Consider the following 16,105-nt stretch of genomic DNA (forward strand, 5'->3'; position numbering starts at 1 on the left):
AATGGAAAAAAGCTTGGTTTCTCCCTCTTAAATTTTGTATATCAAATAAAGTAAAAGAAATTAACTTTAAAATCTTGCACAAAATATTCCCTTGTAAGATACCCTTGTAATGTTGGGGCGGCAGGTATCCTAGTGGTTAGAGCATTGGGCCAGTAACCGAAAGGTTGCTAGAGCTGACAAGGTAGAAATCTGTCATTCTGCCCCTGAACAAGCCAGTTAACCCACTGTTCCTAGACCAGTTAACCCACTGTTCCTAGACCAGTTAACCCACTGTTCCTAGACCAGTTAACCCACTGTTCCTAGACCAGTTAACCCACTGTTCCTAGACCAGTTAACCCACTGTTCCTAGACCAGTTAACCCACTGTTCCTAGGCCAGTTAACCCACTGTTCCTAGACCAGTTAACCCACTGTTCCTAGACCAGTTAACCCACTGTTCCTAGACCAGTTAACCCACTGTTCCTAGACCAGTTAACCCACTGTTCCTAGACCAGTTAACCCACTGTTCCTAGACCAGTTAATCCACTGTTCCTAGGCCAGTTAACCCACTGTTCCTAGACCAGTTAACCCACTGTTCCTAGACAAGTTAACCCACTGTTCCTATACCAGTTAACCCACTGGGGAGCAAATTAATCATAGTGGGCAGAACAAGTAAGGAAGTGCACGCGCCCAATCAGTAAATAAGTCAATTTGCCCTTACACTCCTTCTAAATAAACTAAATAAACTTTGGCAAACAAAACTTTCGAGTAGTAAGACGTATATAAGCATCAGATACCATTAATAAGAAGGGGCGAGACGCGTCTTATATGGTGAGCTACCGAGTGGCTAGGACAGGCAAGCCCCATACTATTGTGGAGGACTTCATTCTTCCTGCTGTCACGGATATGGCTAGGACCAATGCTGGGGGAAAAGGCCCCAAAAAACTACAGAGACAATGACTTCATCAAACAACACTGTTTCACAACGCATCATTGACAAGGCAGGAGATGTTTGGAAACATCTGGATGAGTCAACAGATGTGGCGGGCCTGGCACAGCTCCTGGTATATGTCCTTTATGGGGGGGTCAATTAAGGAAGACATCCTCTTCTGCAAACCACCGGTAACCAGGACAACAGGAGAGGATATTTTTAAAGTACTGGACAGCTTTGTGACATCAAATGGACTTTGGTGGTCAAGATGTGTTGGTATCTGTACTGATGGTGCAAAAGCCATGACAGGGAGACATAGTGGAGTGGTAACTCACGTGCAAGCAGCTGCCCCCTGACGCCACTTGAGTGCACTGCAGCATCCACCAAGAGGCTCTTGCTGCCAAGGGAATGCCTGACAGCTTGAAAGATGTTTTGGACACAACTGTGAAAATGGTTAACTTTGTTAAAGGCCCCTGAACTCTTGTGTATTTTCTGCACTATGCAATGATACGGGCAGCGACCATGTAACACTTTACAACATACAGAAGTGTGCTGGTTATCAAGGGGCAAAGTATTGACCATTTATGTTAAATTGAGAGACGAGCTTAAAGTTTTCTTTACTGACCATAATTTTCACTTGTCTGACTGCCTGCATGATGACAAGTTTCTCACAAGACTGGCCTGATGTTTTTTCTCACCTGAATGATCCGAATCTAGGATTACAGGGACTCTCCAACTATATTCAATGTGCGGGACAAAATTGAGGCTATGACGACACACAGGTCTTTACATCATTGTATGATTTTTTTGTGTGCAAATGAACTCAAGCTTACGGACAATGTCAAATGTGATATAGCGAAGCACCGGAGTGAGTTACGCAGGTACTTTCCTGAAACGGAAACACAAACAACTGGATTCGTTATCCCTTTCATGCCCTGCCTCCAGTCCACTTACCGATATCGAAATTGCAACAAGCGGTTCTGTTAAAATTGAATTCAATCAGAAGCCACTGACAGATTTCTGGATTGGGCTGCGCTCAGAGTATCCTGCCTTGGAAAATTGCTCTGTTAAGACACTGATGCTCTTTGCAACCACGTACCTATATGAGAGTGGATTCTCGGAGTGGTGTAAAGCTCACCGCCACTGAACTCCGGAGTGATGAATCATGCTTTACCATTTGTCAGGCGGACGAATCTGGGTTTGACGGATGCCAGGAGAATGCTAGTGCCCGAATGCATAGTGCTAACTGTAAAGTTGGGTGGAGGAGGAATAATGGTCTGGGGCTATTTTCATGGTTTGGGCCCCTTAGTTCCAGTGAAGGGAAATCTTAATGACTACAGCATACAATGACATTCTATATGATCCTGTGCTTCTAACTTTGTGGCAACAGTTTGGGCAAGGCCCTTTCCTGTTTCAGCATGACGATGCCCCCGTGCACGAAGTGCATACAGATATCGTTTGTTGAAATCAGTGTGAAAGAACTTGACTGGCCTGCACAGAGCCCTGACTTCAACCCCATCGAACACCTTTGGGATGAATTGGAACGCCGACTGCGAGCCAGGCCTAATTGCCCAACATCAGTGCCTGACCTCACTAATGCTCTTGTGGCTGAATGGAAGCAAGTCCCCAGCAACAATGTTCAAACATCTAGTGGAAAGCCTTCTCAGAAGAGTGGAGGCTGTTATAGCAGCAATGTTCCAACATCTAGTGGAAAGCCTTCCCAGAAGAGTGGAGGCTGTTATAGCAGCAATGTTCCAACATCTAGTGGAAAGCCTTCCCAGAAGAGTGGAGGCTGTTATAGCAGCAATGTTCCAACATCTAGTGGAAAACCTTCCCAGAAGGGAGGGACCAACTTAATATTAATGCCCACAATTTAGGAATGAGATGTTCGATGAGCACGTGTCCACATACCTTTGGCCATGTAGTGTAGCTACTAGAACTAACCAGTTACAGTTATGTTATGTAGTGTACCGTTTGAAAGCAGTTAAGCAGTTACACCTGCTAATACATTCATAAAAACAAAATCTTACCTTGAATTGGAAGAGTTACGGTGTTGGATAACTATAGCCAGCTAGCTAACAAAGCATCCCTGTCTGTTGGATAACCATAGCCAGCTAGCTAACATAGCATCTCTCTCTGTTGGATAACCATAGCCAGCTAGCTAACATAGCATCCCTCTCTGTTGGACAGCCAGCTAGCTAACATAGCATCCCTCTTTGTTGGACAGCCATAGCCAGCTAGCTAACATAGCATCCCTCTCTGTTGGATAGCCATAGCCAGCTAGCTAACATAGCACCCCTCTCTGTTGAATAGCCATAGCCAGCTAGCTAACATAGCATCCCTCTCTGTTTGAGCAGGGTGTTTCAGTAGGCTAATCTAGTGAAAGTTTAATAACATACAACCAAATATAGCTATCTTTCTCTCCCTCTTTAATTTAGGAAGAAATGAATTTGTTCAAAACTTTTCAACTATTATCTTTCTCTCTCTTTGAGTCAACTACTCGCCACATTTTATGCACTGCAGTGCTAGCTAGCTGTAGCTTAAGCTTTCAGTACTAGATTAATTATCTGATCCTTTGATTGGGTGGATATGTCAGTTCATGCTACAAAAGCTTTGATCGGTTGGTGGACGTCCTCCGGAAGTTGTCATAATTACTGTGTAAGTCTATGGAAGGGGGTGAGATCAATGAGCCTCATAGGTTTTTATATTGCAGTCAATGTACCCAGAGGAGGACGGAAGCTAGCTGTCCTCCAGCTACACCATGGTGCTACCCTACAGAGTGCTGTTGAGGCTACTTCATTACAAAACGGTGTGCTTTAATCAATTACTTGGTAAATATATTTAGTATAGTTTCGTCTAAAAAGGATAACTTTAATGTTTTACTATTTTTATTTTTTCTGAAATTCCCTGAGGATGGTCCTCCCCTTCCTCCTCTGAGGAGCCTCCACTGCTGTCTATTATATGTAATAGGTATGCGAAATACAGAAAATAACATTCCTTATGTAACATTGTTGTTCTTTGATAAGCCTCTCTCTCACATTGTGACTATTGTCCTCTCCTCAGCTGTGGTGTGCTTGTGGCGGCCTGGAGGCGTGTAGTGGTGGTGTGCTTGTGGCGGCCTGGTGGCGTGTAGTGGTGGTGTGCTTGTGGCGGCCTGGAGGCGTGTAGTGGTGGTGTGCTTGTGGCGGCCTGGAGGCGTGTAGTGGTGGTGTGCTTGTGGCGGCCTGGTGGCGTGTAGTGGTGGTGTGCTTGTGGCGGCCTGGTGGCGTGTAGTGGTGGTGTGCTTGTGGCGGCCTGGTGGCGTGTAGTGGTGGTGTGTTTGTGGCGGCCTGGTGGCGTGTAGTGGTGGTGTGCTTGTGGCGGCCTGGTGGCGTGTAGTGGTGGTGTGCTTGTGGCGGCCTGGTGGCGTGTAGTGGTGGTGTGTTTGTGACGGCCTGGTGGCGTGTAGTGGTGGTGTGCTTGTGGCGGCCTGGTGGCGTGTAGTGGTGGTGTGTTTGTGACGGCCTGGTGGCGTGTAGTGGTGGTGTGTTTGTGGCGGCCTGGTGGCGTGTAGTGGTGGTGTGTTTGTGGCGGCCTGGTGGCGTGTAGTGGTGGTGTGTTTGTGGCGGCCTGGTGGCGTGTAGTGGTGGTGTGCTTGTGGCGGCCTGGTGGCGTGTAGTGGTGGTGGGTTTGTGGCGGCCTGGAGGCGTGTAGTGGTGGTGTGCTTGTGGCGGCCTGGAGGCGTGTAGTGGTGGTGTGTTTGTGATGGCCTGGTGGCGTGTAGTGGTGGTGTGCTTGTGGCGGCCTGGTGGCGTGTAGTGGTGGTGTGCTTGTGGCGGCCTGGTGGCGTGTAGTGGTGGTGTGCTTGTGGCGGCCTGGTGGCGTGTAGTGGTGGTGTGCTTGTGGCGGCCTGGTGGCGTGTAGTGGTGGTGTGCTTGTGGCGGCCTGGAGGCGTGTAGTGGTGGTGTGTTTGTGATGGCCTGGTGGCGTGTAGTGGTGGTGTGCTTGTGGCGGCCTGGTGGCGTGTAGTGGTGGTGTGCTTGTGGCGGCCTGGTGGCGTGTAGTGGTGGTGTGTTTGTGACGGCCTGGTGGCGTGTAGTGGTGGTGTGCTTGTGGCGGCCTGGAGGCGTGTAGTGGTGGTGTGTTTGTGGCGGACTGGTGGCGTGTAGTGGTGTTGTGTTGGCTGAGTACTGGGTGGCGAGAAACTTCTGAGTACGTCTCCACAAACACACCACAAAACACACAGGATACACACACACCTACCGTGTGACAAGTCAGTCCCTTTCAAAAATCCTATTTTCCCTAACTCTAAACCCTAAAACTAACCCTAGCTCCGATACATCATTCTAACACTAATTCTAACCTTTGACCTTGTGGGGACTAACAAAATGTTGGTTTGGGGAGTAACAGATTACATGTAAGGGAACAAAACAAACAAAACAGTAACAGTAACCCATTACGTTACCAGCTAAAATATTATAATCACATTACAGATACTTTTGAAAAACAAAATTATTACTTTTAAATTCAGAAAGGATATTTGCTGAAATACATATTTTGTCTTTCTCTGTTTTCTCAATGACATTCAAATCAGCATTGGGGAGAGAAAAAAAGGCGCAAGTTTGATCCACCTGAGCGAGTCAGAGACATAATGTGTTAGATCAAAATCATTTAAAATAATAAAAGCCTTTGAGTTGCAAAGAAAAAGCCATATCTCAGACTGGCCAATAAAATAACACAGACACTGGACAGAGGAACTCTGCATCCCAGAGTCGCATCTTCACTGTTGACCTTGAGACTGGACAGAGGAACTCTGCCTAGAAGGCCAGCATCCGAGAGTCGCATCTTCACTGTTGACCTTGAGACTGGACAGAGGAACTCTGCATCCCAGAGTCGCATCTTCACTGTTGACCTTGAGACTGGACAGAGGAACTCTGCATCCCAGAGTCGCATCTTCACTGTTGACCTTGAGACTGGACAGAGGAACTCTGCCTCCCAGAGTCGCATCTTCACTGTTGACCTTGAGACTGGACAGAGGAACTCTGCCTAGAAGGCCAGCATCCGAGAGTCGCATCTTCACTGTTGACCTTGAGACTGGACAGAGGAACTCTGCATCCCAGAGTCGCATCTTCACTGTTGACCTTGAGACTGGACAGAGGAACTCTGCCTAGAAGGCCAGCATCCGAGAGTCGCATCTTCACTGTTGACCTTGAGACTGGACAGAGGAACTCTGCCTAGAAGGCCAGCATCCGAGAGTCGCATCTTCACTGTTGACCTTGAGACTGGACAGAGGAACTCTGCCTAGAAGGCCAGCATCCCAGAGTCGCATCTTCACTGTTGACCTTGAGACTGGACAGAGGAACTCTGCCTAGAAGGCCAGCATCCGAGAGTCGCATCTTCACTGTTGACCTTGAGACTGGACAGAGGAACTCTGCCTAGAAGGCCAGCATCCGAGAGTCGCATCTTCACTGTTGACCTTGAGACTGGACAGAGGAACTCTGCCTAGAAGGCGAGCATCCGAGAGTCGCATCTTCACTGTTGACCTTGAGACTGGACAGAGGAACTCTGCCTAGAAGGCCAGCATCCGAGAGTCGCATATTCACTGTTGACCTTGAGACTGGACAGAGGAACTCTGCCTAGAAGGCCAGCATCCGAGAGTCGCATCTTCACTGTTGACCTTGAGACTGGACAGAGGAACTCTGCCTAGAAGGCGAGCATCCGAGAGTCGCATCTTCACTGTTGACCTTGAGACTGGACAGAGGAACTCTGCCTAGAAGGCCAGCATCCCAGAGTCGCATCTTCACTGTTGACCTTGAGACTGGACAGAGGAACTCTGCCTAGAAGGCGAGCATCCGAGAGTCGCATCTTCACTGTTGACCTTGAGACTGGACAGAGGAACTCTGCATCCCAGAGTCGCATCTTCACTGTTGACCTTGAGACTGGACAGAGGAACTCTGCATCCCAGAGTCGCATCTTCACTGTTGACCTTGAGACTGGACAGAGGAACTCTGCCTCCCAGAGTCGCATCTTCACTGTTGACCTTGAGACTGGACAGAGGAACTCTGCCTAGAAGGCCAGCATCCGAGAGTCGCATCTTCACTGTTGACCTTGAGACTGGACAGAGGAACTCTGCATCCCAGAGTCGCATCTTCACTGTTGACCTTGAGACTGGACAGAGGAACTCTGCCTAGAAGGCCAGCATCCGAGAGTCGCATCTTCACTGTTGACCTTGAGACTGGACAGAGGAACTCTGCCTAGAAGGCCAGCATCCGAGAGTCGCATCTTCACTGTTGACCTTGAGACTGGACAGAGGAACTCTGCCTAGAAGGCCAGCATCCCAGAGTCGCATCTTCACTGTTGACCTTGAGACTGGACAGAGGAACTCTGCCTAGAAGGCCAGCATCCGAGGGTCGCATCTTCACTGTTGACCTTGAGACTGGACAGAGGAACTCTGCCTAGAAGGCCAGCATCCGAGAGTCGCATCTTCACTGTTGACCTTGAGACTGGACAGAGGAACTCTGCCTAGAAGGCGAGCATCCGAGAGTCGCATCTTCACTGTTGACCTTGAGACTGGACAGAGGAACTCTGCCTAGAAGGCCAGCATCCGAGAGTCGCATATTCACTGTTGACCTTGAGACTGGACAGAGGAACTCTGCCTAGAAGGCCAGCATCCGAGAGTCGCATCTTCACTGTTGACCTTGAGACTGGACAGAGGAACTCTGCCTAGAAGGCGAGCATCCGAGAGTCGCATCTTCACTGTTGACCTTGAGACTGGACAGAGGAACTCTGCCTAGAAGGCCAGCATCCCAGAGTCGCATCTTCACTGTTGACCTTGAGACTGGACAGAGGAACTCTGCCTAGAAGGCGAGCATCCGAGAGTCGCATCTTCACTGTTGACCTTGAGACTGGACAGAGGAACTCTGCCTAGAAGGCCAGCATCCGAGAGTCGCATATTCACTGTTGACCTTGAGACTGGACAGAGGAACTCTGCCTAGAAGGCCAGCATCCGAGAGTCGCATCTTCACTGTTGACCTTGAGACTGGACAGAGGAACTCTGCCTAGAAGGCGAGCATCCGAGAGTCGCATCTTCACTGTTGACCTTGAGACTGGACAGAGGAACTCTGCCTAGAAGGCCAGCATCCGAGAGTCGCATCTTCACTGTTGACCTTGAGACTGGACAGAGGAACTCTGCCTAGAAGGCCAGCATCCGAGAGTCGCATCTTCACTGGTGTTTATACACTGCTCAAAAAAATAAAGGGAACACTAAAATAACACATCCTAGATCTGAATGAATGAAATATTCTTATTAAATACTTTTTTCTTTACATAGTTGAATGTGCTGACAACAAAATCACACAAAAATTATCAATGGAAATCAAATTTATCAACCCATGGAGGTCTGGATTTGGAGTCACACTCAAAATTAAAGTGGAAAACCACACTACAGGCTGATCCAACTTTGATGTAATGTCCTTAAAACAAGTCAAAATGAGGCTCAGTAGTGTGTTTGGCCTCCACGTGCCTGTATGATTCAGGTCTGGGGAACGGGCGGGCCAGTCCATAGCATCAATGCCTTCCTCTTGCAGGAACTGCTGACACACTCCAGCCACATGAGGTCTAGCATTGTCTTGCGTTAGGAGGAACACAGGGCCAACCACACCAGCATATGGTCTCACAAGGGGTCTGGGGATCTCATCTTGGTACCTAATGGCAGTCAGGCTACCTCTACATGGAGGGCTGTGCGGCCCCCCAAAGAAATGCCACTTCACACCATGACTGACCCACCACCAAACCGGTCATGTTGGAGGATGTTGCAGGCAACAGAACGTTCTCCACGGCGTCTCCAGACTCTGTCACATGTGCTCAGTGTGAACCTGCTTTCATCTGTGAAGAGCACAGGGCGCCAATGGCGAATTTGCCAATCTTGGTGTTCTCTGGCAAATGCCAAACGTCCTGCACAGTGTTGGGCTGTAAGCACAACCCCCACCTGTGAACGTTGGGCCCTCATACCACCCTCATGGAGTCTGTTCCTGGAGTCTGTTTCACATTTGTGGCCTGCTGGAGGTCATTTTGCAGGACTCTGGCAGTGCTCCTCCTGCTCCTCCTTGCACAAAGGCGGAGGTAGCGGTCCTGCTGCTGGGTTGTTAACCTCCTACGGCCTCCTCCACGTCTCCTGATGTACTGGCCTGTCTCCTGGTAGCGCCTCCATGCTCTGGACACTACGCTGACAGACACAGCAAACCTTCTTGCCACAGCTCGCATTGATGTGCCATCCTGGATGAGCTGCACTACCTGAGCCACTTGTGTGGGTTGTAGACTCCGTCTCATGCTACCACTAGAGTGAAAGCACCGCCAGCATTCAAAAGTGACCAAAACATCAGCCAGGAAGCATAGGAACTGAGAAGTGGTCTGTGGTCACCACCTGCAGAACCACTCCTTTATTGGGGATGTCTTGCTAATTGCCTATAATTTCCACCTGTTGTCTATTCCATTTGCACAACAGCATGTGAAATTTATTGTCAATCAGTGTTGCTTCCTAAGTGGACAGTTTGATTTCACAGAAGTGTGATTGACTTGGAGTTACATTGTGTTGTTTAAGTGTTCCCTTTATTTTTTTGACCAGTGTGTATACTAGTTCTATATACTAATTCATACTATATAATAGCCTTTTTTATGACTTATTAATTGACTTATTTATTATATATAACCATTAATTCTTGAAGAATGTAACTTTTATAAATGCCTCATGAGTTTAGTTCAACTGTCACACTCTCATCAGAACCCCAAATAGAAGCTTGTTCTCCTCCAATGTTTGTAAACATTGTATATGTAAACAAACACAGGTTATAGCTATAATGTTGATGGATGGTCAGTCCTATATAGCCTCATAACATGGTTATAACTATAATGTTGATATCATGGATGTTCCTATATAGTCTCATAACATGGTTATAACTATAATGTTGGTATCATGGATGGTCAGTCCTGTATAGTCTCATAACATGGTTATAACTATAATGTTGATATCATGGATGGTCAGTCCTGTATAGTCTCATAACATGGTTATAACTATAATGTTGATATCATGGATGGTCAGTCCTGTATAGTCTCATAACATCGTTATAACTATAATGTTGATATCATGGATGGTTAGTCCTGTATAGTCTCATAACATGGTTATAACTATAATGTTGGTATCATGGATGGTCAGTCCTGTATAGTCTCATAACATGGTTATAACTATAATGTTGGTATCATGGATGGTCAGTCCTGTATAGTCTCATAACATGGTTATAACTATAATGTTGATATCATGGATGGTCCTATATAGTCTCATAACATGGTTATAACTATAATGTTGGTATCATGGATGGTCAGTCCTGTATAGTCTCATAACATGGTTATAACTATAATGTTGATGGATGGTCAGTCCTGTATAGCCTCATAACATGGTTATAACTATAATGTTGGTATCATGGATGGTCAGTCCTGTATAGTCTCATAACATGGTTATAACTATAATGTTGATGGATGGTCAGTCCTGTATAGCCTCATAACATGGTTATAACTATAATGTTGGTATCATGGATGGTCAGTCCTGTATAGCCTCATAACATGGTTATAACTATAATGTTGATATCATGGATGGTCAGTCCTGTATAGCCTCGTAACATGGTTATAACTATAATGTTGATATCATGGATGGTCAGTCCTGTATAGCCTCATAACATGGTTATAACTATAATGTTGATATCATGGATGGTCAGTCCTGTATAGCCTCATAACATGGTTATAACTATAATGTTGGTATCATGGATGGTCAGTCCTGTATAGCCTCATAACATGGTTATAGCTATAATGTTGATATCATGGATGGTCAGTCCTGTATAGCCTCGTAACATGGTTATAACTATAATGTTGATATCATGGATGGTCAGTCCTGTATAGCCTCATAACATGGTTATAACTATAATGTTGATATCATGGATGGTCAGTCCTGTATAGCCTCGTAACATGGTTATAACTATAATGTTGGTATCATGGATGGTCAGTCCTGTATAGCCTCATAACATGGTTATAACTATAATGTTGATATCATGGATGGTCAGGCCTTGTGTCCATTTCTCTGTCTATTAATCTGAGACTGATTACATTTCTCCAGGCCCTTCCCTCAGCTTTTTACCAAAAACAGATTTTCGATTTTTTTTTTTTTGATTTATCCCATGGAAATAGTCCTTTTCAGTGGTGCTCAAAGCAGGCCATTCCACGAGCTCAGCGTTCATTTTTCAACTGGAATCAATGAGCCCAATCAGTCCTCCATGACAACACAATCATAAACAACAGTCAGTCCTCCATGACAACACAATCATAAACCACAATCAGTCCTCCATGACAACACAATCATAAACCACAATCAGTCCTCCATGACAACACAATCATAAACCACAATCAGTCCTCCATGACAACACAATCATAAACCACAATCAGTCCTCCATGACAACACAATCATAAACCACAATCAGTCCTCCATGACAACACAATCATAAACAACAATCAGTCCTCCATGACAACACAATCATAAACAACAATCAGTCATCCATGACAACACAATCAGTCCTCCATGACAACACAATCATAAACCACAATCAGTCCTCCATGACAACACAATCATAAACCACAATCAGTCCTCCATGACAACACAATCATAAACCACAATCAGTCCTCCATGACAACACAATCATAAACCACAATCAGTCCTCCATGACAACACAATCAGTCCTCCATGACAACACAATCATAAACAACAATCTGTCCTCCATGACAACACAATCAGTCCCCCATGACAACACAATCATAAACCACAATCAGTCCTCCATGACAACACAATCATAAACAACAATCTGTCCTCCATGACAACACAATCAGTCCCCCATGACAACACAATCATAAACCACAATCAGTCCTCCATGACAACACAATCATAAACAACAATCTGTCCTCCATGACAACACAATCAGTCCCCCATGACAACACAATCATAAACCACAATCAGTCCTCCATGACAACACAATCATAAACAACAGAGCAGAATAATAAGTCCTTAGTTTTGGGGTCATGCTCAGTTAAAACTATATAGATTATCTATACTTCCATATTTCCAGGTCCTGTTCTTGAAGATCAAGGGGTATAACATTTATTGTAATGACTGGAAATCTGATAGACTTTGGTTTTTAATTGTAAAGATATAATTTAAAGGTATTATTATGTTGTAGAAAGCGATGGGTTAGAAGAAGTCTACATCACCAACCCATGAAGTAACATTTAACATCCATATATGGCCAGCTATGTAAACTTTAACATTGATTTATGAAATGAAAATATGTTTTTGTCTTCTTCTAATGCCTCTTAAGGGGAAAGTAATCTAAAAGTAACTGAATGTAATCAGATTACATTAGACTACAATTTGGACCAGGTAACTAGTAACTGTAATGGATTACATTTAGAAGGTAACCTACCCTGCCAGTTGGTCACATGTTTGTTTGTTTACTATTGTTGTGGGGACTTCTGGTACAGTATAGTTAAACACACACACACACACACACACACACACACACACACACACACACACACACACACACACACACACACACACACACACACCACTTAGTATGGGCCTTTTTTACAATAGAACAATTGTCTGTCGTGAAATACGTGTTCTGATTCCTCAACCAACAACAGCTGACGTAGAGAAGCTGCTGCTACTGCTGTATTCTGGGTTTGCTTTATATGGGCGAGGATCGTGACCTGTGCTTATAAAGGAATCAGAATCCCATTGTGACATAAGAGGAAGGAATGACAACACTATACAACCTGGCTATGAGGAAGAATGTTGCCTCTCAGAATCCCATTGTGACATAAGAGGAAGGAATGACAACACTATACAACCTGGCTATGAGGAAGACCGTTGCCTCTCAGAATCCCATTGTGACATAAGAGGAAGGAATGACAACACTATACAACCTGGCTATGAGGAAGACCGTTGCCTCTCAGAATCCCATTGTGACATAAGAGGAAGGAAAGGCAACACGTACAACCTGGCTATGAGGAAGAACGTTGCCTCTCAGAATCCCATTGTGACATAAGAGGAAGGAATGACAACACATACAACCTGGCTATGAGGAAGAACGTTGCCTCTCAGAATCCCATTGTGACATAAGAGGAAGGAATGACAACACTATTAGCTTCTAGACCTGTCAATCAAAAGCCTTAGATGCGTATGCCTGAACATATATTGTCTTCCTTCATGAAGGAACGAACCAAGTCCTATATTTCTTACCAGTTCCATCTACAAGTCAACGATGTCATTACGAAACAGTTGTGCCTGCCCGCTGACCTGATATTTTATGGGGACATTTCTGAATGTTAATATTGAAGAATATGTCAAGAGATACTACTGTCCATTCAATTCAGTGTAAACATACCGTATGAATGCCCTGTGACAGCACTGAAACACTCTCCGAGACACGTTACTGAACAGCACCGCACACTCATTCTGCATTGGGCTGTTTGACTGCTGTTAGCAAATGTCATATAAGAATGAACAATGATTTTGCCTTTTCATTTGTTCAGTGAAATATCAAATTGGTGAAGCAGGTAACTGTGCCTGTGCCTTTAAAGCTGTTCATTGGTCCTCTCAAGAAATTGTTACGATAATCTGGTTCCTTATGCTCTTCATAGATTGGCTAGCTAGTTAATCTGAGAGTCCTGATGCCACATTATAATTAGGAATCGTTATTATGTGATGACAGTGTAAATGAAGGCTGTATTATATGATTTTAACCCCAACGTGACAAGAATGTTGTTGTAATCATAGTTATATAATTCACTGCTTTGCTGTCTGGCTTTACAGGAAGTATTCAATAACACCTATTTCGGTCATCTAGAGAAATCTCCAATCAATAAAGACCCTCTTTAGAGACTCATTGTCAAGAATTACACATGGAATTCTATTATTGAATGAGCCCCGTAGCTATTCCATGGGTCAAGGACAACAGAATCAGAAACTACATCTACCCCCCCCCCCCCCCCCCCCCCCCCGCTCCTCCACCCCCATCCAACTGCGAAAGCGTGAATGGGGACCTATTGCAAAACAGCGTCTTGCAGATCGCTCAGCTGTCAACAGTCCACTCGACTGCTTGCTCAGGGAGACAAGGTTATCTATCGGTCGCCGTTCAGATCTTTGAATAAAAAATAAATACAAAAACATACAGTTATTTCTCTACAATTGTTCACCAATGCGATGAAAACGCCACGAAGACATTGTGATATTTAGGTTTGAAAAAAATAAAAAAAGGGACGATGCCTGGTGAAACGCCGCCGCTCCACCAGTGCGCCTCTATTGCAGGCCATCTGAAAACCATAACAATAGAGATATGATGCCGGGCTTGAGCGTCGTATGCAGCGCCGTTATTGTCCTGTTCGGAGCGGTTTGCAGCGTTTTCATATTCTGTGAGTATCTGATTTATTACGCCGCGATATTACAGTGTGGTTGGCCAGGGATCGACCATGGTGCGCCGGCGGCTGAGAAGAGCGCAGACGGGAAACCAAATGCGGAGGTTCTCCGCGCTATGGTGCTTTCAGACACGCACCTCCTCGGCGCTGTCGGAGGGCACTGGTTCGACAAACTGCGAAGGTAATTGATCCTGATAAATAGATATAACTAAGCATTTTATTGTGAAAATAAATAATTGTATGTTTTGCATACACTTTGTGAGCGAGTTTCTATTATACAAGGGAATGCATGAGATGCGTGTACGGTGGTTCTTCCGCTCCCCGACTCTCCTTATCAGCCAATATCCACGCTGTCTCCAAGAAGATGAGTTGAGTCGTCAACAATCACAACAGAGCGGGTAATGCATGGTGCACTGAGCTGACAGTGTGTCGGTCTGTCTCTGTGCCACCCAGAGAATGGCAGATGGAACGGGCTTTCCAGACCGCGCTGGCACTGCTCCGACCCGAGGTCGTTTTTATTCTGGGAGATGTGTTCGACGAGGGGAAGTGGAGCTCTCCAAAGGTATGTGCCCAAAAAAGCCCGTTAATACAGGGTACACTGCAGCGAATTCTTGGAGTTGTCCATATTGAGATTCGAACCTGCAACTTAGTCTTGGCAACTATGCAAAGAGGTACAAACCTGTTGATGCGGGGTCGATGTTATTCTAGCGACAGTAGTCAAACACTGAACAGGTCTATGTAATAGTCCTATAGACTGACTGTATTTATTCCCCCTGACCCTACAGGTCTATGTAATAGTCCTATAGACTGACTGTATTTATTCCCCCTGTCCCTACAGGTCTATGTAATAGTCCTATAGACTGACTGTATTTATTCCCCCTGTCCCTACAGGTCTATGTAATAGTCCTATAGACTGACTGTATTTATTCCCCCTGACCCTACAGGTCTATGTAATAGTCCTACAGACTGACTGTATTTATTCCTCTTCCTATGTAATAGTCCTATAGACTGACTGTATTTATTCCCCCTGACCCTACAGGTCTATGTAATAGTCCTATAGACTGTCTGTATTTATTCCCCCTGTCCCTACAGGTCTATGTAATAGTCCTATAGACTGACTGTATTTATTCCCCCTGTCCCTACAGGTCTATGTAATAGTCCTATAGACTGACTGTATTTATTCCCCCTGTCCCTACAGGTATATGTAATAGTCCTACAGACTGACTGTATTTATTCCTCTTCCTATGTAATAGTCCTATAGACTGACTGTATTTATTCCTCTTCCTATGTAATAGTCCTATAGACTGACTGTATTTATTCCCCCTGTCCCTACAGGTCTATGTAATAGTCCTATAGACTGACTGTATTTATTCCCCCTGTCCCTACAGGTCTATGTAATAGTCCTATAGACTGACTGTATTTATTCCCCCTGTCCCTACAGGTATATGTAATAGTCCTACAGACTGACTGTATTTATTCCTCTTCCTATGTAATAGTCCTATAGACTGACTGTATTTATTCCTCTTCCTATGTAATAGTCCTATAGACTGACTGTATTTATTCCCCCTGTCCCTACAGGTCTATGTAATAGTCCTATAGACTGACTGTATTTATTCCCCCTGTCCCTACAGGTCTATATAATAGTCCTATAGACTGACTGTATTTATTCCCCCTGTCCCTACAGGTCTATGTAATAGTCCTATAGA

The 16,105-nt window shown here is 45.1% G+C and overlaps 2 protein-coding genes across 2 annotated transcripts in view; one reads left to right on the plus strand and one right to left on the minus strand.

Annotated features, from left to right (window-relative positions):
• Window positions 1–3,967: 3,967 nt before the first annotated feature.
• Window positions 3,968–13,446, minus strand: LOC135563130 (uncharacterized). Its single transcript, XM_065006108.1, has 2 exons — window positions 13,370–13,446; window positions 3,968–5,105 (listed from the first exon to the last, which is right to left on the minus strand). Exons 1-2 carry the CDS (start codon window positions 13,444–13,446, stop codon window positions 3,968–3,970), a joined length of 1,215 nt encoding a protein of 404 aa, XP_064862180.1.
• Window positions 13,447–14,147: 701 nt separating this feature from the next.
• LOC135562739 (metallophosphoesterase 1-like) overlaps window positions 14,148–16,105 on the plus strand; it is a 35,288-nt gene continuing 33,330 nt past the window's right edge. Inside the window, exons 1-2 of the mRNA XM_065005083.1 lie at window positions 14,148–14,580; window positions 14,853–14,961. Coding sequence (XP_064861155.1) covers window positions 14,321–14,580; window positions 14,853–14,961 — 369 coding nt within the window. The 5' untranslated portion in view covers window positions 14,148–14,320. The remainder of the gene's footprint in view (window positions 14,581–14,852; window positions 14,962–16,105) is intronic.

This window comes from Oncorhynchus nerka, linkage group LG20 (assembly GCF_034236695.1).
Source record: "Oncorhynchus nerka isolate Pitt River linkage group LG20, Oner_Uvic_2.0, whole genome shotgun sequence".
NCBI classification, from domain to species: Eukaryota; Metazoa; Chordata; class Actinopteri; order Salmoniformes; family Salmonidae; genus Oncorhynchus; species Oncorhynchus nerka.

Bases quoted from the DNA above. Each gene is read 5' to 3' on its own strand.
- LOC135563130 (XM_065006108.1), bottom strand. From the start codon at position 13,446: ATGCAGAATGAGTGTGCGGTGCTGTTCAGTAACGTGTCTCGGAGAGTG. The intron at 5,106-13,369 runs GTATGTTTACAC...GTGTTTGTGGAG, and splicing joins TGTCACAGGGCATTCATACG to ACGTACTCAGAAGTTTCTCG.